Source organism: Haliotis rufescens, unplaced genomic scaffold, assembly GCF_023055435.1.
Source record: "Haliotis rufescens isolate VD_foot unplaced genomic scaffold, xgHalRufe1.0.p SCAF_16, whole genome shotgun sequence".
Classification (NCBI taxonomy): domain Eukaryota; kingdom Metazoa; phylum Mollusca; class Gastropoda; order Lepetellida; family Haliotidae; genus Haliotis; species Haliotis rufescens.
In genome coordinates, this window is record NW_025963846.1 from 12017908 (window position 1) to 12043328 (window position 25421).

The 25421-nt window shown below is 40.0% G+C and overlaps 1 protein-coding gene across 3 annotated transcripts in view; it reads right to left on the minus strand.

Moving 5' to 3' along the window:
• The window catches only part of LOC124135138 (centrosomal protein of 41 kDa-like), a 33291-nt gene extending 9580 nt beyond the window's left edge, over positions 1 to 23711 (minus strand). For 2 of the 3 annotated variants that reach the window (XM_046500349.2, XM_046500338.2), the window contains exons 1-10: positions 23618 to 23711; positions 23437 to 23500; positions 22177 to 22224; positions 9186 to 9247; positions 7349 to 7397; positions 6977 to 7106; positions 4489 to 4628; positions 2313 to 2380; positions 1616 to 1730; positions 176 to 355 (exon numbers count right to left, since the gene is read on the minus strand). In XM_046500349.2, the coding sequence (XP_046356305.1) occupies positions 176 to 355; positions 1616 to 1730; positions 2313 to 2380; positions 4489 to 4628; positions 6977 to 7106; positions 7349 to 7397; positions 9186 to 9247; positions 22177 to 22224; positions 23437 to 23500; positions 23618 to 23698 (937 nt within the window). In that variant the 5' untranslated portion in view covers positions 23699 to 23711. Of the gene's footprint in view, positions 1 to 175; positions 356 to 1615; positions 1731 to 2312; positions 2381 to 4488; positions 4629 to 6976; positions 7107 to 7348; positions 7398 to 9185; positions 9248 to 14421; positions 14691 to 22176; positions 22225 to 23436; positions 23501 to 23617 lie in introns of those variants that run through there. The other variant, XM_046500359.2, reaches the window with a different exon arrangement.
• Positions 23712 to 25421: the final 1710 nt, after the last annotated feature.

The following is a 25421-nucleotide window of genomic DNA, read 5'->3' on the forward strand; positions in this document are numbered from 1 at the left end:
TACTCAATGAGTCTCCTAAATCTGGTAATTTAAGTGTCACTGAAGAAAGAAATGAAGACTTGTGGATTAATATGCAATATGGTGGCCATCGGATACTCATTATAATTACCTACAACAAGGATGGGAACTGCAGACATCACCTCCCCGTAATCCCTAGAGGGCTGTTTATACTCACTTCCTATACTCTGGTCCTTGAGAGCATGATCTAAGTATATTGACAATCTGTCGATATCGTCACTACAAAAGTGTTTCTGATCTGCTGGCTCTATGGTCTTCAGTTTCTTCTCCGTGACTGACATGGGCGGCGTCCCTGTGATCAGACCCTCAGGGTAATTCTTGTATGCTACCTTGAGCCCTGAAATTAGCACAACAATTGCAATAGAATGGCTGGAACATGGAACAGCAAAAGGAACTGTTGATACATCCACTGTCAATACTTTTATACAATGTTGCTTCACCACCTGTGTTACACCTGGTGGGTATGCAGTGGAGTGTTACTGTCAACCAATCAGTAAGGCCACAGTCTGCTAACAGCAAGATTGATGATGTCGAGTAGGGATGAAACGATTTTTTTTAAATTGGATGCATTGCAATACTCTGTTTCATGATACAATATTGTATATCTTGGTTATGTATCGATAAAAAATGATACACATCTATATTATAAGAGTGACCCGTAAACAGCATAACATTGTCTTACAATACTACTATAAGCATGTGTCGGATTGAACTAATCTGGACTAAAGCTGGTTTTATAGTGCTAGCCCACTGAGATACCATGCCCCAGTTACATGGATACCTGAATCAGATACAGTATGCAGCCTCTGAGCCGACCAGTCCTTGTTTTATCCACTTAATGCAGAGCGTCAGACAGGGTAACAACAAGTACTTCATTTAAGCATCTTTTGATATGACGTGGCCAGGAATCGAAACACTTCCACTTAACAGGCAGAGGCGCTATACACTACACCACAGAGGTGTGTCAGTGTTACAATGCATGGTGGACGGATGCATTGAAGGGGGATGCAGGTTTATAGTTGTGTACACAATCTTGTGAAGTACTGACAATGTTTATCATCCCTTATCTTTTCATTATAGCTAAAATGGATAGAATTATCATTAAACTGCCCGCATGTTAACAGGAATCAGGGGCCACTGTAACTTGATAACACCCTCATATTGCTTGACGATGGGCCATTATAACGCCCATTGTTAGGTGACGTCATAGGATAGGGATAGGTGATGTCACATTCAATAGTGACGTCATCTGGTTTGTTCTATGACGTTTCCATGTTTGTAAAAGTGGGTCAGTAACGCTCATGTTGATTGCAGTAAATGTTTCAAACCCCATATTGTTGTTTACTTTTATTTGATAACAAATTCCATCCATTTTAGCTACAATAACGGTAACGCTATTTTTCAGGGCATTATCATTTGCAGAAACTCTCGGTCTTTTCAACTGCCCGACGAAGGAGGGCAGTTAATGGACGACCTCAGGCTTCTGCAAATGATAATGCCCTGAAAAATAGCGTTTCCCATATCTTATTGTCCAATTTAATATCCACAGTATAATTTTTCTTTTGCTGACTTCCTGTTTACTGAACAAATGACTCACCCCCAGACAACAAGAATATGTTGTCGTAGCCTCTCTGTACAAACGTCGTCGCTGCGTCGTGGGCAAGCCTCTCATCTTCATCATATAATATAATGATTTTCCCCGTCTGGTTTCGCTGAGAGAAAAGTTAAGGAAACGAGGATACCACTTTCAGCATTGAGATAGTACTTTTAAACAGGACTCCCTGCCCAACCCAACGTAAGTCAGTATATGTGTAACGCAAGTGCAGTCTCATTTTTTTATCAGCCAAAATAATCAGAGTTATCTCCCTTTTAAAGCTCTTCTTGTGCAAAGACAAGAATTTTATGTCAGTTTTCTTTTCGTGATAACAAAGCATTATTGTTACCATGTACGAAGGAAACGCAAACAAACTTAATTGGCTATAAGCTTGTGCCATCTGTGTTTGACAAAACATTTACATTCCGGTAAGAAAAAGGGCCTTCATAGCCAAAAGGACTTGTGTTGATGACTGCATTATCTGCAAAGCTGATGACAACAACTGCTACAATATGCCATAAGCAGATCACTGAGTCTGACCACCCAATACAGTCACTTCATGAAACTAGCACAGGCTGCTGTGGACCTATTCTAACCTGGAATCACCATTGGGGGTCATCATAAAAATCCGGTTACATCCCATGGTGACATCAACCTGACACAAGAGAGGAAGTTTGGACACATGAACTGAGAAGGATACGTATACTAGAAGATCCTTAGTTTCGTAGTTCACAGACCGAGTTAACATCGTGCGAGGATAACTTTTTGCTGCAAAGAGAAATTTTGACATACAAAAAATACTGTCAAGTGAGAAATAACCAAATCAAAATTTGTCTGATTATTGCAGTAATCCTGGGTTTTATTTTGTTACATTGCTTCAGTTAGTTGCCTGATCATCATGTTTGCTATATGGGTGAGGTATTATCGATGTGATGTTAAATATTAACTCATTCACTCGAAATGATTGAACTGGTGACATGATTTGTTACTTGTGTAAATATTTCTCAGCATAGCTTTTCCATTCTATCAACTGCAAATTTCAATTGTTTTATACAGTAAAATTTGACTTTGCAATGATCTGAGTCATCATAATAAGAAATATTACAAACACAAGTTTAGCACAAAAGAGTTTTGACAAATCACAAATTTAACACCCCTGAAGTATCCTTATAACCAAAGGTTAACAATGGTTGGTATGTGAGAAACTGTTTACCTGTAATGATGTAGGAGGCTATTTTCCCGTATTGATGTGCGAGACTATTTACCTGTAATGATGTGCAAGACTATTTACCTGTAATAATGTGGGAGACTATTTACCTGAAATGATGTGCAAGACTATTTACCTGTAACAGTGTGAGAGGCTATTTACCTGTAATGATGTGGGAGACTATTTACCTGTAACAGTGTGGGAGGCTATTTACCTGTAATGATGTGAGAGACTATTTACCTGTAATAATGTGGGAGGCTATTTATCTGTAATGATGTGCAAGACTATTTACCTGTAACAGTGTGGGAGGCTATTTACCTGTAATGATGTGCAAGACTATTTACCTGTAATAATGTGGGAGACTATTTACCTGTAATGATGTGCAAGACTATTTACCTGTAATAATGTGGGAGACAATTTACCTGAAATGATGTGCAAGACTATTTACCTGTAATAATGTGGGAGGCTATTTACCTGTCATGATGTGCAAGACTATTTACCTGTAACAGTGTGGGAGGCTATTTACCTGTAATGATGTGCAAGACTATTTACCTGTAATAATGTGGGAGGCTATTTACCTGTAATGATGTGCAAGACTATTTACCTGTAATAATGTGGGAGACTATTTACCTGTAATGATGTGCAAGACTATTTACCTGTAATAATGTGGGAGACTATTTACCTGAAATGATGTGGGAGACTATTTACCTGTAACAGTGTGAGAGGCTATTTTCCTGTATTGATGTGCGAGACTATTTACCTGTAATGATGTGCAAGACTATTTACCTGTAATAATGTGGGAGGCTATTTACCTGTAATGATGTGCAAGACTATTTACCTGTAACAGTGTGGGAGGCTATTTACCTGTAGTGATGTGCAAGACTATTTACCTGTAATAATGTGGGAGGCTATTTACCTGTCATGATGTGCAAGACTATTTACCTGTAATAATGTGGGAGACTATTTACCTGTAATGATGTGCAAGACTATTTACCTGTAATAATGTGGGAGGCTATTTACCTGTAATGATGTGCAAGACTATTTACCTGTAATAATGTGGGAGGCTATTTACCTGTAATGATGTGCAAGACTATTTACCTGAAATGATGTGGGAGACTATTTACCTGTAACAGTGTGGGAGACTATTTACCTGTAATAATGTGGGGGCTATTTTCCCGTATTGATGTGGGAGACTATTTACCTGTAACAGTGTGAGAGGCTATTTTCCCGTATTGATGTGCGAGACTATTTACCTGTAACAGTGTGGGAGGCTATTTTCCCGTATTGATGTGCGAGACTATTTACCTGTAACAGTGTGGGAGGCTATTTACCTGTAATGATGTGAGAGACCATTTACCTGTAATAATGTGGGAGGCTATTTACCTGTAATGATGTGCGATACCATTGACCAGTAACAATATGGGAGGCTATTGACCTGTCATGGTGTGGGAGGCTTTTTACCTGTCATGATGTGAGAGACTATTTACCTGTCGCAATGCGGGAGACTGTTTACCTGTAATGATGTGCAATACTGTTGACCAGTAACAATGAGGGAGACTATTGACCAGTAGCAATGAGGGAGACTATTGACCAGTAGCAATGAGGGAGACTATTGACCAGTAGCAATGAGGGAGACTATTGACCTGTGACGATGCTGGAGACTATTTACCTGAAATGATGTGACACTGATTGTAGGAGTCTTCATCCCGGATATCCAGCAGCAAGTACGGGCACAGGTCATCTACAAACGAGTTTTTGGGTGGGGGTGGGGGTCTGTCCATATCAATTTCTCCTACACCTCGTATCACGCTGAAAAACACATAAATATAATACTCAAAAGAATCCAAGGAACCATGGAATTTTCAAGCAGATTTTAACAACAGCTGGCATGTGTGTTATAATCTTTAATGCAATTTCTAGACATGCCATTATACGACCAAAAAAACATATCAGCACAAAGAAAGGATGATAACAGTAAAGTTAATAAGCTGCACTGAAGACGACTGGGGTCATTTGTTAAAGTCACAATGGGCAGAAACACTGGTTCACTGGTTAATATCGTGTTTGATCACCTCTGTTGTTGATGCATTTGAGACAACATTGACACATCAAACTAACCTAGTTTCTGATGGTAATCTGAAGAAAGGCTAACACTTCTTGTTGCAAGAATTACACCAAATGAGCATCACTTGCAGGCTGTGGGGGGTTATCCCAAACTTTTGTCCGAATACTTCCTGCAAATGTTCAGTTGGTGCCAAATTAAGAGAATAGGCTGGCCAGTCCATTTTTGTAAGGTCAACCAGTACACCAGGGGAGACAACTAGCACTCACTGTTGTATGGAAGACCAGTACACCAGGGGAGACAACTAGCACTCACTGTTGTATGGAAGACCAGTACACCAGGGGAGACAACTAGCACTCACTGTTGTAAAGACCAGTACACCAGGGGAGACAACTAGCACTCACTGTTGTAAGGTAGACCAGTACACCAGGGGAGACAACTAGCACTCACTGTTGTATGGAAGACCAGTACACCAGGGGAGACAACTAGCACTCACTGTTGTAAGGTAGACCAGTACACCAGGGGAGACAACTAGCACTCATTATTGTTAGGTAGACCAGTACACCAGGGGAGACAACTAGCACTCACTGTTGTAAGGTAGACCAGTACACCAGGGGAGACAACTAGCACTCACTGTTGTATGGAAGACCAGTACACCAGGGGAGACAACTGGCACTCACTGTTGTATGGAAGACCAGTACACCAGGGGAGACAACTAGCACTCACTGTTGTAAGGAAGACCAGTACACCAGGGGAGACAACTAGCACTCACTGTTGTATGGAAGACCAGTCATGCTCCTCACAGCGATAGTACGTTCCCGGAGCTCTCTATACTATCGCTGCCACCAGTCAAAACTCCCCACTGTGAATAGGTGGCCACAACCATGCTTGGAGTTGAACTCGCAACCGAATGACCGTTATGTTTACAAACAAGTGACGACTGTCGTGACGCCGAATACACTTATCGCTGCTAAAATACTTTCTTCGTTTGTCAATTTGAATTTCTGTTTCATTAAAACTATCGTGTTATTGATATAGTAAGAATGTAAGGGAGAAATTGGTTGATTTTCCGTTAGTCTGCAATCTCGAACCAATCTGATTACCAAAACAACAAAGTAAATTCATTTGGAAAATATGGTCAGTCGTAAACCTTTTCAAATTGAAATATGATGGCCTTCCCAAAGACATAAACAAAAGTATAAACATTACTACATATGGGGTTGGAGGGCAAATTTCAAGATTCTTGAAATGGCCGCGCCCACACTGGTTGCAGCGATGTTACCGAGAGTGTAACGAAGGTGTCACGCGCTGGGAAGGAGCTTGGAAGACCAGTACACCAGGGGAGACAACTAGCACTCATTGTTGTAAGGTAGACCAGTACACCAGGGGAGACAACTAGCACTCACTGTTGTAAGGGAGACAAGTACACCAGGGGAGACAACTAGCACTCACTGTTGTATGGAAGACCAGTACACCAGGGGAGACAACTAGCACTCACTGTTGTATGGAAGACCAGTACACCAGGGGAGACAACTAGCACTCACTGTTGTAAGGCAGACCAGTACACCAGGGGAGACAACTAGCACTCACTGTTGTACGGAAGACCAGTACACCAGGGGAGACAACTAGCACTCACTGTTGTATGGAAGACCAGTACACCAGGGGAGACAACTAGCACTCACTGTTGTAAGGTAGACAAGAACACCAGGGGAGACAACTAGCACTCATTGTTGTATGGAAGACCAGTACACCAGGGGAGACAACTAGCACTCACTGTTGTAAGGGAGACCAGTACACCAGGGGAGACAACTAGCACTCACTGTTGTATGGAAGACCAGTACACCAGGGGAGACAACTAGCACTCACTGTTGTATGGAAGACCAGTACACCAGGGGAGACAACTAGCACTCACTGTTGTAAGGTAGACAAGAACACCAGGGGAGACAACTAGCACTCATTGTTGTATGGAAGACCAGTACACCAGGGGAGACAACTAGCACTCAGGTTGTAAAGAAGACCAGTACACCAGGGGAGACAACTAGCACTCACTGTTGTAAGGGAGACCAGTACACCAGGGGAGACAACTAGCACTCACTGTTGCAACGTCGATCTGCTGGACTCAGCCCCATCTCTAGATGAAGCAGGAGGAGATTCCTCCCCATCACATATCTTCTGTACCTCCTGGTCAGCGGTGCTTGGACGATCACCATCTCCAAGGTCGCCATCTGTGAAAATATCAGCATTAGAAATTGGCACCAGTCCTGTTGTCCTTGGCAAACTGCCCAATAGTTAAGGTATGTATCATAAGGACTAGTAGAAAAAAATGTTAGTTTCTACCACTGAATATACATACTGCTTGATGGCAGAGTCAATGAGCAAAGACATTTCAATAACACAACCTCAGAATGCGGAACTTTAGTTTCAAAAGATGATTTAACCACACAGCAACACTACGCCCAATACTTACCAAAAGACCTGTTGGTGTCAGCGACATCTAACTTAGCTATCTGTACAATCTGAAAACAAACAATGTATTTCTACACCATCGTATCACTTTAGACATGTTGTGTTAGGGCAGTGTTTGAAGATAATGGAGGGAGGAGGGGGTAAGCTGGGGGTATCTCACACTCTTGCAATTATTGCAGTCTACTGTTACAGGACTACCATTACATTTTTACACTGCTCACAATTTAAGAAACATATCTACTTTCACATCGATAATGACAATGCTGTACATGGGCACAAGGCTGGGCAAAGAGGCAGTTTCCGCAAGTTTTATTCATATAGTTCAGTGAGTGAGTGAGTGAGTGAGTGAGGTGAGGTGAGGTGAGGTGAGGTGAGGTGAGGTGAGGTGAGGTGAGGTGAGGTGAGGTGAGGTGAGGTGAGGTGAGGTGAGGTGAGGTGAGGTGAGTGGGTGGGTGGCGGGGCGGGGCGGGGCGGGGCGGGGCGGGGCGGGGCGGGGCGGGGCGGGGCGAGGCGAGGCGAGGCGAGGCGGAGTGAGTGAGTGAGTGAGTGAGTGAGTGAGTGAGTTTTACACCCTTTTAGCAATATTCCAGTAATATCCCAGAGGGGGAAACCAGAAATGGGCTTTGCATATTGTACCCATGTTGGGGAACTGAACATGGGTCTTTGGCATGACGAGCGAGCACTTTAACCACAAAGCTACCCCACTGCCTCTCAAATATTTCGAAGACCACATTGTTCGTCTGCTAAGTCAAATTTTATGATGAATACCACTCTAACAGTTAATGATTACTAAATAAACTGAGAATAAGTCTCCACTTCACAAATAACAACATCTAGACCTGGACTGAAAACTGACAACAAAACATGGACCAGAGTCCCCCTTTACATCTTTCCGAGGCAAGGGAGTGAACTGACCAGTCCAGTTTCCACCATTGCCGAACTAGGCTGGAATTATGGAGCTTGTCCAATCAAAATCGTGTAATGAAATCGACGTCCAGTTCGTAAACGGCCGTTCAGATTGTCGATTGCATGATTTGCAAAGCATGTGTACTGTCAACATGGCATCAACAGATATTTTCCAAATCAAGGTGCTTGTGTGATTTGATACACTTCAGGAAGTAAGACCTGTCTTTTTAAAATATAGATCTTGATTATCGATCAGATCGTCTTGACTCGGCACTGCCATGTTGTTTGAAGCAAATGCAAGTGATATGTGAGGTGAAGACCTATTCTACCACGGATCTTCACGGGTCAATTGCTATAATGTATTCATAAATGAAACATTCAGGTCTTCTACAGTGTGGTGAAATGGGAATTGTACTGTTTGTACTAGTCCGGACCAGTGCTAGCCCACTGAGATACCATGCTGCAGGTAACATGGAAACCCCACTCAGAGGCAGTATACTGACAACGAGCTGACCAGTCTGTTTTATCCCCATAATGCTGAGTGCCAGTCAGGGTCACAACAAGTATTGTGTAGTAATACCACATAAAAAATAAAACATATGTAGCAAGGGCGGTTATAAGCATGCATAACAGAGCTGGGAGTGTTGATTTTGGAACTACATATACATTTGGTCATTCAGTTTTAATGTTACACCTAAATGAAAGTTTGCAAAATGTCAAGATGCCGTTGAATTCTAAGCATACTTTTGTTTTAGGCACCAGCTGCATTGTGTTTTTGTGAAAAAATATTGATATTTCTTTACATACTTTATAAACATGCAGTCTGGCATCAATGGGTAACTTATTTATGGCTAGCAGGTATAAAAAGTGGAGATAGTTCCCCCCTAAGTTCTACAGCTACATGTTTATACCCCGGAAACTGAGTATCTCACCAGCTGTATCAGGGTCGAGACTTTCATCCGTTTGAAGATCTCATCCTTCTTGAATTTGTAATCTGAAAGAAATAAGTTTATAAGTAAACCATACATATGTATATATATAAATCTACATTAATCATGAAAATCCCCAGAAAAACTCAACCATGCAACACAGGAGTAAAACAATATGCAGGAAAATATTCCACACTAATAATCCTGCAAAAGAATCACTTGCCTATATGGACAGGTTTTCCACTCATTCGCAAAATTACTACAGTGTAATTTTGTCGTTCTTCCGAAAATTCAAAATTAAAGCGTCTCCGAATCATTTTGCTTGAACACCGTTGAATATTCAGATGTTCCAAGTATTTAAAAACAGTTTAAAAGTCCATTAAAGAGCGACAAGTTCCTGCCATCTGTCGACAGGAGCAATTTCACTGTGGTGTCCAAGTACACACAAAATTTACATACACCCCATTACTATTGCATTTCATAACGAGGCACAGTTAAGGCTGTAAAATGTTTTGACTTCAGTCTCTCTTAATTACAGTGTTGATAGTAATCTCACTGACATTACATATTTCGGAATAAAAAATAACTATGATTACATTAAATAAAATAATCCTCTTTTGTTCTACCTATATGCAATATCAGTGCAGAAGAAAGTCAAACCTTAACAGGGCCTCATGTAAATGTCCGTAATTGACAAGTAGTTACTGTAAAGATTCACAAAGTGATTACCCTCCCCCCTTGACAACCATTCTAAGGGAATACCGTAACATGTCACTCTCACTTTACCGCGTCACGGATCACTGCATGCATTCATTATAACAACGCTCTACCGCTATACTACAGCACCCTTCATTGCGCGACACCCATACAATAAGAAGTCATAGTCAGCACTGACAGAACGGAATCCGTAATCCATCTATATGGACTGACATTGAAAGCTATCCATGATCTCAACACGTGACATATATTCACGTAACTGACATTGCAAGTCGTGGTATATATGAAAAGGCAAGTGCTAGGTTATCAAATGTCTGTGTTGAATTCAGTATATTTGTACTTATGGTCTCACGGCATACATTTGAATAATCCCATGGCTCCCTCGAGTAGCAGAGGCCCTTTGAAGCCATGTCTGATATACAGAGAGGCTTATTAGCTGAGTGTGTTTCCATTCCAAAATGCATTATGCCTGCCTATCATGCCTATGGCCATGATCAATGGCAGGCATAATCATGACAGAACATTTTTTTGTAATCCTAATATGGGATATTTATGACACAGAATCACACAAGGCAATAAACTTTTTGCCACATTATGCCATTCTTCAATTGGTTTAAAATATTTTTTTACTCAAAGAAATAACTTTAGAAACCATGTACATTTTATGAACACAATACTTGAGTGAGTGAGTGAGTATGGTTTTACGCCGCTTTTAGCAATATTCCAGCAATATCACGGCGGGGGACACCAGAAACGGGCTTCACACATACAATACTTGAGAGGACTGCCTTAATTACCATATAGACCCAAAATGTTATGTCGTCATCAGAAAACATCTATCAAAACTTTTTTTGGAATAGAAGGCATTATAATTGTGCAAAAAATAATTGATACCACGCATTATTAAAAGTAAATCATACTGTTTGACCTGATATGCATATTTATCGAATCATATTCGTGATACCAAGTTTGTCAGTTTGGTTTATGGCATAGATATAATCAAAAACTTGGGGAATGACTTAATTCTTATATTGGCAAGCAATTTCAGCTCTAATAAGCCTCCAGAGGCCATACATAAAGGACAATCATGATGCTTAGACTGTTTTTGCTGAAGTTAACTTGAGTATGAAGCACCATGATTATCTCCCTTGTTCCCTTGGTATATGTGACGTCATGTGAAGTTATAACATGACACACTGCAACGCAATAATCTGTTTTGTATGGTCTGAAGAGGTTTGCCTTGAAAAAGTATAAATTCTTTTCTGTACACTTCCTGAGAATACACACAGACACAGATACACACTCGTGCATGCACGCTCGCGCGCACGCACGCACGCACGCACACACACGCACGCACGCACGCACGCACACACACACGCACGCACACACGAGGTGTACATGTTTGTCCCAGGAAGAGTGTCTTCAAGATGTTTACATAACAGTCCTTATGCAGCACATGCAATACAGAATGAACACAGGTAGGTGAGGTGAGGTGAGGTGAAGTTGGAATGCCAATCTGAGTGAACCACAAACATGAAATATACTGAACAAAAAAACATGAAGGATCATTATTATTATTGTGAATATTTTCACGAAATTATGTGCTCAGTCTTCACTACAAAAATAAATATCCCAAAAATATTCATGATCCCTTATGTCTTGTCCAATAAATTTAATAATTTTTTATAAAGGTGTCTGAATAACAGGAAAGGAATAACATAAAATCTGATGCTAAAATTCCTGTCAGTTATCACATAACCCACAAGTGTTGACAAGCATGATGAAGCACTGATTACATATTACAGATATTAATGATCATCGGATGTTAACAGACGGGAGGTCTCGCCAGGCTGTTTGTAAACATGGATGAAGACAGGATACCATGTGTAGCAGTGACGTTTGTTAAAGAGCTGATAAATAATTGATATGTATCTCCACTGACAACTTGACAACAGATCTCTCCAAGCTGTCAATAATTCAGTGGACTGTGACACTCCACATTCCTACCTACAACATCCTGCTTACGACACCCTCTAGACAATGTATGAGTGATTATTATCAGCTCTCAAAACCCATCTTTTCAAGCGCCAGTATATTAAATCTCCTCTTCACCACTCTCTCTTAATGGAGAGCTGAAAGCAGGCATCAGCATGATCAGCGCATGGATTACAAATGACCGGTATGAGTGTCAGCGGTCGAAACTAACATGTTCAGTCCACTTGTCCTCATAATGATAACCTATAGCAAACCTCTTAAAAATGGCAAATTTCTATTAGTCCTCCTGATACCTCAACTATTAGGCAGTTGGCAAGAACTATAAGACTAGTGCCAATTTCTATTGCTTAGTGTTAGCAAGTTGGTAATAATCAATGGTGTCTTCACTGAAACAGTTGTCTAACACGTCTGAAGACATTTAAACAGTATGAATATAATATATGCTAAGATATCTTACACATCTCACTCTGTGTCTACCACACAGCAGTCAACTTGGTGATGTCTGTTTGTGTGGACTTCACAGGGTTTCACATCGGTTAATTTTCCAGGATGCTGACTCATTGTTTCCAAAATGTTCTAAACACATTGTTCAATTTTGGTGATGGTATAGCCTATCAATATTTGCTAAATCATAATCTGTTGTTATGACATTTATCTCCAGCAAAATCACTGCTTCATAAACGAATTCATTAAGTAAGGCCCAAGTAGGATAAAACATAAAAGGCCCAAAATGCAAAAAAGGCCCAATGAAATCCCATCTCACGCTAGAACTAGTGAGTTGGGTTTATCACCGCTTTGAACAGGTTTGGTGCTGAAACATAATCAGGGCGAAAAGTGATTCTAATCCACAACTATAGATTCCGGTCATTACTCATAACCAAGGGATGCAACTCTGTCCAGCAAATTGCGGCGCTGTAGACGCCTGTGCTCTCCATGAGAACAAGAATATTGGTGTGACTTCACAAGTGACGTCCTGCATGAAGGGCCCACCACACATTGCATGATGTGAGAGGGGTGTAACGTGTCCGCTCTAGGGGTAGAATATCTCTAACTATGCAGTCCTGCGTAATGCCCTACACATACTGTCATAGATTCCCGCTTGTCAGGATTAAATCATCAGCCCTGACACCACATAGAAGTCACAAACAATAAGTACGATTGTGACAATCTATTACTGAATGATAGTGACAGCTTATAACTGAAATGGGGGCGGTCACGCCAAAGACCCGGGTTTGATTCCTGACATGGGTACAATGTGTAAAGCCCATTTCTTGTGTCCCCCGCCGTTATATTGCTGGAATATTGCTAAAAGCGGTGTTAAACCATACTCACTCACTCACTCACTATAACTGAAATGTCAGCACTAATAATGGATTGAGCAGGCTTCAAAGCTATCTTCTGAATTTGTCTCCTTTCAAAACAATCTTGGAAATATATCTTAAATAAACAGTTACCATGTTCAATGAAATTTAATGACACTTTCCAAAAAAGCATTTTCTATACATTTTTCACACACTGCACTTATCATGCTCATAAACTATAACATAATCATGATAATGCAAAATCATGTTATAGACGTAATGATTCAAAACAAATTATATACATCAAAACAACAGCAACCTAGTATTGTCATCCAACAAGGAGAGGTAATCCTGGTACCAACAGCTAATCAGTGACTGAAACACAACAGGATAAAAACAACCCCTGTTAAAACCCCTCCATAATAACCCCAAGAAATGTCAAGTCAAAATACTTGTATCGCTGTTCCAATCATGCAGCATTCTCAGACATCAGCTACCGGACCGAACCCTAGTCTTGCAAAATTCTTTTCAGTCTCGTTATAGTCCAAATAACAACACAAAAATCGCCTGAAAATGCATCTTCCTGGGGCATGGGAGAACTGACTAAAAAAGTCCAGTTTTCACCCTTGCCGAACTAGTACGGAATTCCAGAGTTACATTTTGGCTGCACTAACAAGTCTATGCATAGTCTAATCAAAATCGTGTAACGAACTAGACATCTGGTTCGAAAACAACATGGATTTCAACGGGAAGATGCTGATAATGATGCTGAGAGCCAAGTCTGGGTCAGTATACATCTCTCTATCTCTCTCTATATATATACTACTTAAAAGAAGTTAACAATGGTTAAAGAACACCTAATTCTTTCACATCTTTCATATAACTACAGTGGTCCCTCGACTTAACGCTCCTCGATGTACCGCTACTCCGGATGCACCGCGGGGTAAACCATGCCTCCCAAAAATGCATGAAGAATTTCCCCCTAAAAGTGCAAAAGCGCGTTTAAGCAAATAAAGTTACAAATAAACTGATGAGATTTAATTCCAAGTATAGTTAATCCGTCATGCCACAACTATAGTCACATGAAAAAATCTGTCATGACAGATCAACTGTAGTTGTATAAAAAAATTGTGTTCTTTAACTTCTTTTTAGTTTCATATAATTACAACCCTGAATTTGAAAAGATGACAAACTGATAAATGAATTCAACTCATTTAAAGAAATACCTCGTTTTCCAGCATTAATAATATCCCACAGCTCTAGACGCTGTTCTTTAAACAACTTAGGTCTTGGTGGCGCCGGGCGAGGAGAGTAACAAGGACTAAAATTGTGAAACGGAGGAACACTCTTCTTGGGCATCTTGCAACATCAGACCACAAACAAATCTTGATTAATCCACATTCTATTCAAACACAATCTTCGGACCGAAGAAGTCTCCCGTCAGCAGCGAGATCAGTGATCACCATGGTAGAGACAGCCCACATACTAGTGTATCAAGTTCAACTGCCGGCTTAATCCTACACCTATTTATTTCAATGATAGCTGGAGCCCCAACTGGATACACGCTCACTATAATAGCTATTTATTCCCTAGAGAATTACACATAATACAACGTCAAGGGGTTAAAGAGAAAGTGCTCGACAAAAAGTATACAGTTTATATTTTTAACATTGCTTCTGATCCCCACTTGATACAGGCTGACTGCCCCCTGAACTTGGCTTATCTATATAAGCGCATAAGTGATAAGCCTTGCCTTGGTATCATCTGTATATCGGAGCTTTGTACAATGCTATGGAGAAAACAATTGCATTTATTTCCTGAATGGCAGGCTATAGGCCTATAGCATGGCATGTGTATTGTGCAAGTAGCTTTGCAATTGTTAGATAACACTGAATAATGTTCTGACTTGCAATTTACATGATAAAAATGGAATTAAAAACCTGAACGATATAAATCATGCAAGTCTACTTTATGAATGTTAAATACTAATTAAGATTCCTGCAGATCAATATTTACTGATTACAATTAATTATTGAACAGTGTTCCCATGGATACAAATGAACAGGGAATTAAAATTTTTTTTATTTGTTTGTTGCTTTGAGTTACAGTCAGCAATATTCCCATCATAGTATCCTGTAAATAATTGATTGTGGACCAGAAAAAACAGTAACCATGGAAAGGAATATAATGAGCAATGTCCTATGTCGTCGAGTACAGTGCCTCTACTCAGCCTCAACAACCTTCAGCACTGTCTTCATCACACAACAGTCTGTAACATTAGCCACTGGTCTGAAGCCTCAGTCTAGCAAGATCCTCTTCCATCAAGTTAGCTCAGCTAATAATAGCCCACATAATAACAGTAAAACTGGGCCAGACAAACCAGTGACTGAAATAATGAGCAATGTCACAGATCGTTGGTGTATGATGACACAGAATTAGCCAAGTCACAGCCTCAACAAACAACAGAGTGCTGGGGACCAATTCTAACCAGAGTTCACAAGAGAGGGATACAAATTTTATATCATGTACAGTGCAGGGCTTCAGAAAAGCTGCTCATTTACGTAAAATACCCCCCAAAACTATTCCAAACCCAGTTATTTTCAGTTAACTTACATACAGAAACGCATGCATTAAATGAAAGACTCAATTGTTTGAAAACAGCATGCGTAAATACCCAATGAAGCTTTTTCAGCATGCGTAAAAAGGAGCTAATTTCCGAAACACAATTACGAGCTAATTTACTTTCCAAGTCAAGCCTATATTTAGAACTGTTATATACCGGCACATCTAAAACATTATTACATTTTTTTTTAAATCTCAAAATGCTTACTCATTCTGGGAAAAACCCAATAGAGTGATGAATAGATGAGTGAAAAAATATTGGATACCCAATGAAAAGTGTAATAACCCAATTAAAATAGAAACCTTCGATTAAAAGTTGCTCAAAAAGTTATCTGGAGCTCTGATACTGTTACAAATGGTTGTCATGGTGAAGAGTGAGGAATAGTCTCAGATAGTTGTACTGTAGCTTCTTCCGGCTCTCTTGAACTGGTAGAAAATGGCAACCCAATATACAGCAAGCATGTCCAGCTCATGGACCACAGTTCATACAAATCAAGCTGACTTTTACCCTGATAAACATGATCATGAACAGCACTAGTCAACACCACACTGCAATCTTGAACACTTTGTGTACGCCCACATCAACAGACATTCTTTGAGTTGGATGTAATGCTTTTATAAACTAATTCATTAACATCATTTCATGGTATGGCATGTCAGCCAAAGCTTTGTGTAAAGCCTAAAGTGATACAGACAGGAGATGTTTAACCAACATATCCTGGAGCTGTCAAGGGACGTAACTCTTCACAAGGAATTGCAGCACCCTCCATCAGTTCGACCAACATACTAGAGATGACAGATGAATGAGGTAAGTTAAGTTAACATCGGCTTACACGAGTATCCAGACAGATTTTATGTGTGCTTTACACAGTCAAAATATCTAGACAATGACAAAAAACCTTTATCTCTCAGCTCTGTTACAGCTTGAAACAAGACATATTCTTTGCAAACAGGTAAACATTTCTGGCTTTAAATTTGATCCAATATTGGCAATGTACTACTATATCAGCGCTATAAATTGGCACCAGTCCCATAGTCCTAGCGAAACTGCCCAATAGTTAAGGTATCATAAGGACTAATAGAAATTTACCATTTTTAAGGGTTTTGCTATAGGTTATTACAAGGAGTAGTGGACTAAAACTGTTATTTTCCACCGCTGTATTAACAAACCATGTCACCACTTAGCAATATTCCAGCAACCAAACCTGGAAACCAAACCTGGGTCTACAACTACTTCAATACTATTCAAAGAGGCATTAAACCCTACTCACACAGTGATCTACAGTTACTACAGATCATTAGAATCTACAAGAAGATCATGATGGCAGTGAAATCCAATGTAAACACTACAGGTGTCACTGATTGGAGATTTTAGGATTGTTACATCAACTCAAAAGTATCACGTTATATCGATTAATGACAAATTGAATTATTATGTATGTGTATTGACACAAATTATCTATGTAGACTAGAAATTAATTAATTTAATGCTAAATATGAACATAGCTGGGGTTGCGTTAATATGATAATGAAATACGACCTATTGAAATAATAAACTACCCATGTTAGTGCTGTTGTATTATCATAATTATGTTCAAAACGTAAATATGTCTCTTAACAAGGATGCAGGCAATTAGTTGGAAGAGCCCTTCAGTTAGCCCTGTTTGAGGATTTTCAATTTACGCCACAGGTTACAAGAGATTTCATTTAAAACCAAGTCCAGTAAAACACAAAGTTAGTCTTATCTGAGAAAAGTAAGTTTTCTCTACCCCCATAACAGAGTCACAACATCAAAGCACTTGGACGTAAGCGTCCTGGTGCTTTAACTGTAATAGCTCAGGGCAAAACTAAAATTTATTACACTACACGTCATGCACATGGGTGAGCTAACTTTATTTCTTAAATATGATGACATCCTTATTAAACACAGGTAGAGATTGTAATCTACAGTAGAACCAGCACAGGTAGCTACAATGACATGTGTTAGACAATGACCTTTGTTTGTTGTTAAACACCTGAGCATAATTCCAGGTATGATACCCAATAGTTGGTTGGTTGGTTGGTTTGTTGTTTCACGCCGCACTCAGCAATATTCCAGCTATATGACAGCAGTCTGTGAATAATCGAGTCTGGACCAGACAATCCAGTGATTAATATCATGAACATCGATCCACGCAATTGGAATTGATGACATGTATCAACCAAGTCAGTGAGCCTGACCACCCGATCCCGTTAGTCGCCTTTTACGGCAAGAATGGGTTGCTGAAGACCTATTCTACCCCGGAATCTTCACGGGTCTAATACTCAATAGAATGGCATGACAGATCAACCATAGTAATATGGAAGAATTGGTGGTCCTTAACTTCTTTTGAATAGGACATAGGACACTCATGTATGGACTGGACAAACCAGTGATTGATATTATGCCGCCCACAAACAAGTCACCGAGCCTGACCTCACGATCCATTAAGTCACCTCTTACAACCACCCTGAATGTCCAGTGTCAGTGAAGACATAGACACATGCACCCAACTGTGGAGACAAGCCTGTCCTCAAGGTCTCACTGATCTGGGTATAATTTGGGAGCACTACGTCTGTTACTTCATCATAATACGCTCTTAACAAAACATTCCCTTCTTAAAGAAGATGTATCTAAACCTCTCTCATACCAGCTTATCATGCTTATTTTCACAAATCTCCCTGTGTGATTTCATTTAACATTCAGAGGAACAGGTGGTCCTTCTTTGCATTGTTAACTGTGCAAACATGAAGATAAATAGCTTAATATGTTCAACCTAAACAATCAGACTGAAAAGAATTTAAGAAAAGGAACAAGTAGTCAGAGGGTTTTGTCATGAATATTCAATATTCCTACAAAATGTAGGTTATACGGTAAAAAACATGGAGTTCATTGTCTCTTGTTTTGGGTTTTAAAGGCTGTACTCACCAATATTACAGCTATATGACGGCGGTTTGTAAATCTGGACCAGATAACCCAGTGATTGACATCATTAGCATCGATCTACACATTTGGGATACAATGACATGCATCAACCAAGTCACCGAGCCTGACCACCTCACCCTGTTAGTCGCCTCTTATGACAAGCATGGGTTGCTGAAGACAAATTCTAACCCGCATCTTTAGGGGAGTAAAATATGACACAATGGTCATGCCACATGCATACATATGTGTCACCATGGTTACTCATTAACTATAATTACCTGTTAATTAATTGTTATGTGTTTATTACTGATATGAGGGGCGGTCGGGTAGCCTAGTGGTTAAAGCGTTCGCTCGTCACGCTGAAGATCCAGGTTCGATTCCCGACATGGGTACAATGAGTGAAGCCCATTTCTGGTCTCCCCCGCCGTGATATTGCTGGAATATTGCTAAAAGCGGCATAAAACCATTCTCACTCACTCACTTACTGATATGACAGCAAATCACAACTTCACTTATTTAAACATGCCTGTACCCTGAAGATCACACTAGTGTACTATTAATGGCCATTACCATGTCTGGGTTGCTCGTCAACAAAAAAAAAGTAAAAAGATTTAAATGTATAAAACTTGATGAATGAAACCAATAAATGATTACAGTGAACAAGAGAAATGAATGTCAAATTAAAGTTTTATCTCCAACAATCCTGATCTCAGCACCATTAATCATTTTAATATGTATCCCTGTGTTATGGGTTTTCGGACGCTTTAAGAAACATTTGTAGTTATTTCTCTATTCACAAGAAGAACTGTAAAACATCTCACTCAGTCACAAAAGACGACTTTATCTTAAAAACAGGCCATCATCTGGATACATGTGTTTACAATGCCTGTGTGACGCCACACCCCTTGCTATAGCGCGAGTAATCGCGATAAACATGGCTGTCCGAAAACGCATGATGTCTGAAAACCTATGATCCGATGATACTTCAGTCATGAAACAGCGTGTTTCTTGGTGTGGGAAGAAAGCTTAAAGCGACACAGGCTATTCAAAACCCGAAGCACAGGTCTGGTGAGCCAGGAATCATTACTGACACAACCTGGAATTCAGCAGATCTTGACACATCAAAGGCATGAAACCCTGTACAGAAAATGGTGGTGCCTTAGACGGTTGGTCTACCAATACCCACACGAATCCAGATAATTAGAGCCCAGAATGCATTCTTAGGGAACTTCAATCAAAGCCTGGGTCAAATAAATGGTTCACAGAAAGGTGTACGGATCCTTGTTTCAATGTTTTTCATAAGTTACAGTACATCATGATACCCTTGGTAGAATCATGACACCCTTGGTAGAATCATGATACCCTTGGTAAAATCATGACACCCTTGGTGGAATCATGACACCTTAGTAGAATCATGCTACCCTTGAAAGAATGATGACACCCTTGGTAGAATCGTGCTACCCTTGGTAGAATCATGACACCCTTAGTAGAATCGTACTACCCTTGGTAGAATCATGCTACCCTTGGTAGAATCGTGCTACCCTTGGTAGAATCGTGCTACCCTTGGTAGAATCATGATACCTTCTGTTGTCATGCCTATAGTATCATTACACCCCTAATACTAGCCTGACACTCTAGGTAGAATAACGACACCCTTGCAGAAAATGGACACCCTCTTTAGTAAGTATAATGACACCCTTAGTAGAATCATGACAGCCCTGGTAAAAGACAGAAACCCTCTGTAGTACTATAAGACCCCTGGTAGAACATAGACACCCTCTGTAGTAACATGACACCCCTGGTAGAATATGGACACCATCTGCAGTAGTATGACACCCCTGGTAGAATACAGAAACCCTCTGTAATATCATAGCACCTCTGGTAGAAGATAGAAACCCTCGGTAGTATCATGACAGCCCTATTGAACAGACACCCTCTGTAGTATTATGGCATCCCTGGTAAAAGATAGAATGCCGCTTTTAACAGTATTCCAGTTATATCACAGCTAGTCAGCTTAATGTGGGAAGAAAAACCCGAAGTGATGCAGGTCACAGACGTTTACCACTTAGATGAAACCCAAGAGCACGGGTATGGTGCTGACATAACCTAGAAACATAATCGGGGCGAACCAGGATTCGAACCCACAATCATAGGTTTCTGGCGTGCCCAAGAGACGCAACTCTGCACAGCGAATCGCAGTGCCATGGACGACTGTGCCACCCATGCCCCCTTGTAGAAGACATTTTTTGTTTTCCCAACATTATGAAGCATAATCATTTTTCTCAAGCATTTTCGGGGATAATAAATCGTGTATCCATGACTGATGATGACAGACCATGCTGAGTAACATTTACCTTAGTGTGTTGAAAATAGGATCTGCATGTAATATCAGTGTCATTCACTGTCAAACGCTTTAGCTCCCAATATATCCCAACAGTATTACAATACAATTTCTTGGCCACTACACAGCCCAAATTCATATGCAGTATTCCCTCCTACACTTTTCTGTCAAAATATTGCACACAGGAATGCTTAAACACCCAGGCATTCATGTGCATTCATGAACTCAAAGTCTGACGTCTGGAGCCAGTTTCAGTATGTACACAATATCAGCTTATTCCTCACCACTTGGGATCTTGCAGATTATGGAACGGGATGAGTGTTTAAAATGACATCGTGACCACTCTTAAGTATCCATAGACTTAGTCACATGACACCATAGCTACCCACAATCTCTGTAACTGTCCATCACCATTTCGCCCCCTTCCATAACTTTTTGGCATGACTAGGCAAAATTGCATTAAGTTTAACAGTGTGGGCTGCTAGTTTGTTGGGAAACAGTCTGAGGATCCTGAGTTCAAGTCTGAAGGATTCTCACAAAAACAGGTTGCCTGTCTCAGTGACTTGTGACCTATGACAGAGTGGTACTGAATTCTAAATACCGCATTCAACGTATTAAGCATCCAGGGCGCTCTCAAAATTAGAAACAGGGGGCTCTTATAAGAATATAATTTTGGTGAAAAAAAAGCAGAGCTGAAAGATTGTAAATTTCGTAGTTTATGCTAACAGCCTGAAATGATACAAAAGAAAGGTCTGTGCGTATTATACACGACAGATATATTTTCCAGAATTTAATTGCCCATAATTAAGGGTGCATATAACACATGAGTGCGTCTTATACACGAACAAATAAAAATGAGTCTTGTGTACATTGATCAATCGGAAGGGGTGCTATTTGGGATTGTTCATTAGCCAATATATTAGCAAATATCGCCGTGGGCGCTTATTACGTCGAATACGGTAATCAACAAGCCCCTACTTGATGACACTGATAGGTGCCTCGGGTGAAATTCTCTAGTATCTGTGCAGTAAATGAGCTAGCGTTATGATAATTGTTCAAATTTAATGGACCCACCTCTCTTGAGTTCTTCAATTCGTGCCAGGTATCGCGACACACTGCACCCTGCAAACACAAACATGGACATCAACACTCAACTTCCTGTTCAAAACATTATTCTATTATTTAGTGTATTCAATATCATGGTACAGTTTAAATGTATTGAATATGGACACAACAATTATTAGCAAAACTGCATAACTGGTGTTTCACATAGGGAAAGGGAGGTCACTCTAATTACAATCTGGCTCTTTCTCCATTGTGATTGTATTTGCAATAAGTAGTGCTTGCCAGCAAATTAAAAAATGTGTTTTTTGCCAAGGAAATTAAAAACATGTCCATAATGTGGGCCAATTTTCTGAATAGAGATGGCTGCAGTTGGGTCCACTTCATAGAGGGTCAGTCATCTGTTGAGCGTTATATATATTACATGCACATCCTCTTAGGTCGGCTTGGATCAATAATCTTTTTCTAAAACAAACTGTTATTATTGAACTTTAATTAGTTAAGCTAACAAGACTCAACAGAATTTACTAGACTTGGGCTTTGGACCATTGGCTAATGTCACATCATATATGGTGATAAAAACAAGTATGCCTACTGTACATCTGTACATCACCAAGCTTCATAGGCTGTCTTAGTTTTGATAATCAATTTGAATAATGTATGCCCACTTTTCTTTCGTCATAGAGGTAACAACAGGTGCATCCACATTTTTAAGTTGCAAAGCTTCACAAGGTTGGCTTACTGATAAACATTTTCCAAAAAGTAGCCCACTTTTCTGTCATAGTAGATGTCATCTTTTGGCATGGATAAATACGTAGCAACAGATATTATTCTTGTTTTGCTTTCAAGATTGAAAATGACACCCTTTTCATCAAAGAATTTTAGATAGTTAGCATACATAAAGTCTGTAAACATGATAAAGTGTGACTAGCTTCATTAACTGATCACATCAAAATTAAGAGTTCAGCAAATACATATATAGAAAGCAAGAAACTTACTTCGAATGGTTAGATTAAATCCATTTATGCCAGGTTCATAAAACATTTGATAACGGAGAGATTCCAATATCACGCTTCACTCCGGTATTTGAAAACATAGTTATTTCATTCCAAGCAGGGGTGCCTTTATCTGTTGATAACGATCTCCCTTATTTTAATGTCAGATTCTTGTGGCCGAACGCGGTATCAGATGAATATAATTCTAAACATCTATTCTAGCTACATGATCAATCGCTGACACAAGCGTAGATGAAATACATCTCGTCAAACTCACCTGTGTCCACCGTCGCTTTGACATGTTTGTACTTGGGATTCTGAGGGATCTTTTTGGACAGTGGCTGTAACAGTAACATTAAAATATTTAATAATGATCGACTGTCAGATAAAGAACCAAGAAAATGAAAGATCAATAATTGTATCAAAAACATTCCAAAAGTCAAAGGCATCAAACCCACATCAACTTTTTTCGGACGTGCTGAGCTGACCGCCGACATCTTGTTATGGTTCGTAACCCGGCGCGATTCCCTTTTACGCATGCGGTGTAGTGAAACAGCGAGTATCGATTTCCGGACAGTAGATATAAAATCTGAGCATTCAGGAAAATGCGGAAAGAGTGAAACGAAAATAATGCTTATAAAAAAGTACGAAATTAACACCAAAGGAACAAAATGATTGAAATCATAAGTTGGATATATTATTCTTTTTCCAATCATAGTTTACGTATAAAATAATGCCGTATAAATATATGCCACAAATCATTTCTAATGACATCAGATAATGACAGATATACATAATGAAGTCTAGGTCTGGTGGCATTTCCGAAATATGCAAAATAGTACACATAAATTCATTCTAATATACAGTGTTAAGACCTTCCTAGTTTATTATCAATAACACAACGCTCATTCAATTTACGTTTAATATTCCTACTTGTACTCTATTTCCATCGAGTCTGGCGCTGAGTGGCATAGAATTGACTTATTTCATGCATGTTCAATATCAACCATCGATCATGTTTACAATTGGCGTTGTCACTAAACAGATAATTTCAGAAAACATTGTACTCGTTGACACGGAGTCTGTCTGATAAAAATATACGTTCGGTATTGTTTATGAGAGGCGCTACAAGGCCGTAGTTAACTTTTTTTGACAGGGGGGGGTCAAATATTTGTACAAGTATCACTTGCATCCAACTTGTATTTTCATGATTCAAATAAAACTGTTTTCTATAAAAAATCCAGGGGGGGGGGCAACTGTCCTCCCTGCCCCCCCGGCTTGCTACGGCACTGCGCTACTTGTTGACATACAAAGAATACGTCAGCCAATCGTAAGTTCAATGATTCAGATACCTATTTTCGTTGGTCTAAAAATAAAATGTATACAAATTATATTTCAAATATATTTCCTTCTAAAGGTTAAGTAGGTAGGAAAATAACGTGGGGCGAGAGGAATAGGGAAGTAAACACAACATGTCTAGGTTGGATTGGCTGTTTAGTGCAATACTAGATTCTTGAATCTACACCTTCCGATCTGTCACAATTCGCCATGATTCGTTGTGTTAAAGTAAATACTTCAACACCACGAATTATGACGACTTGCGACATGATGCGACAGGGTGAGTGAGTGAGTGAGTTGGGTTTAACGCCTCTTTGAACAGTATTCCAGTTATATCGCGGCGTGTCAGCTTAATGTGGGAGGAAAGCCCGAAGTGATGCACGTCTCAGACGTGTAGAATTACCACTTCGCTGAACCCACGAGCACGAGTATGGTGCTGACAAACCTAGAAACATAATCGGGTCGAACCGGGATTCGAACTCACAACCATAGGTTTCTGGCGTGCCCATGGGACGCAACTCTGCACAGCGAATCACGGCGCCTTAGACAACTGACCACCCGTACCCCCTTATGCGAAAGGTGTCGCCAGGAATCTCAGCACTAGTGATTGTCATACATGTCATACATGTCTTTCCGATATGTCGCAGTTCGTTGCAGCTGTGTTGTGAAGGTAATTACTTCAACACAACAAATTCTGACGAATTGCGACATGTCGGAAAGTGTAGAGGGGGCGGGGGAGAGACATGTGTGACAATCACTAGTGCTGAGATTGCAAGCGTATATAGCCTTAAAACATATATTATTGCCTTAAAATATCAATTCGGAGCATGCATGTACATTGCATTCCCCATCCTCCGGGTACCCGCAGTTACTGCTGGAAGTCACGCGGTCCATCGACCTCATGACGTCATTTCTATGTGATAC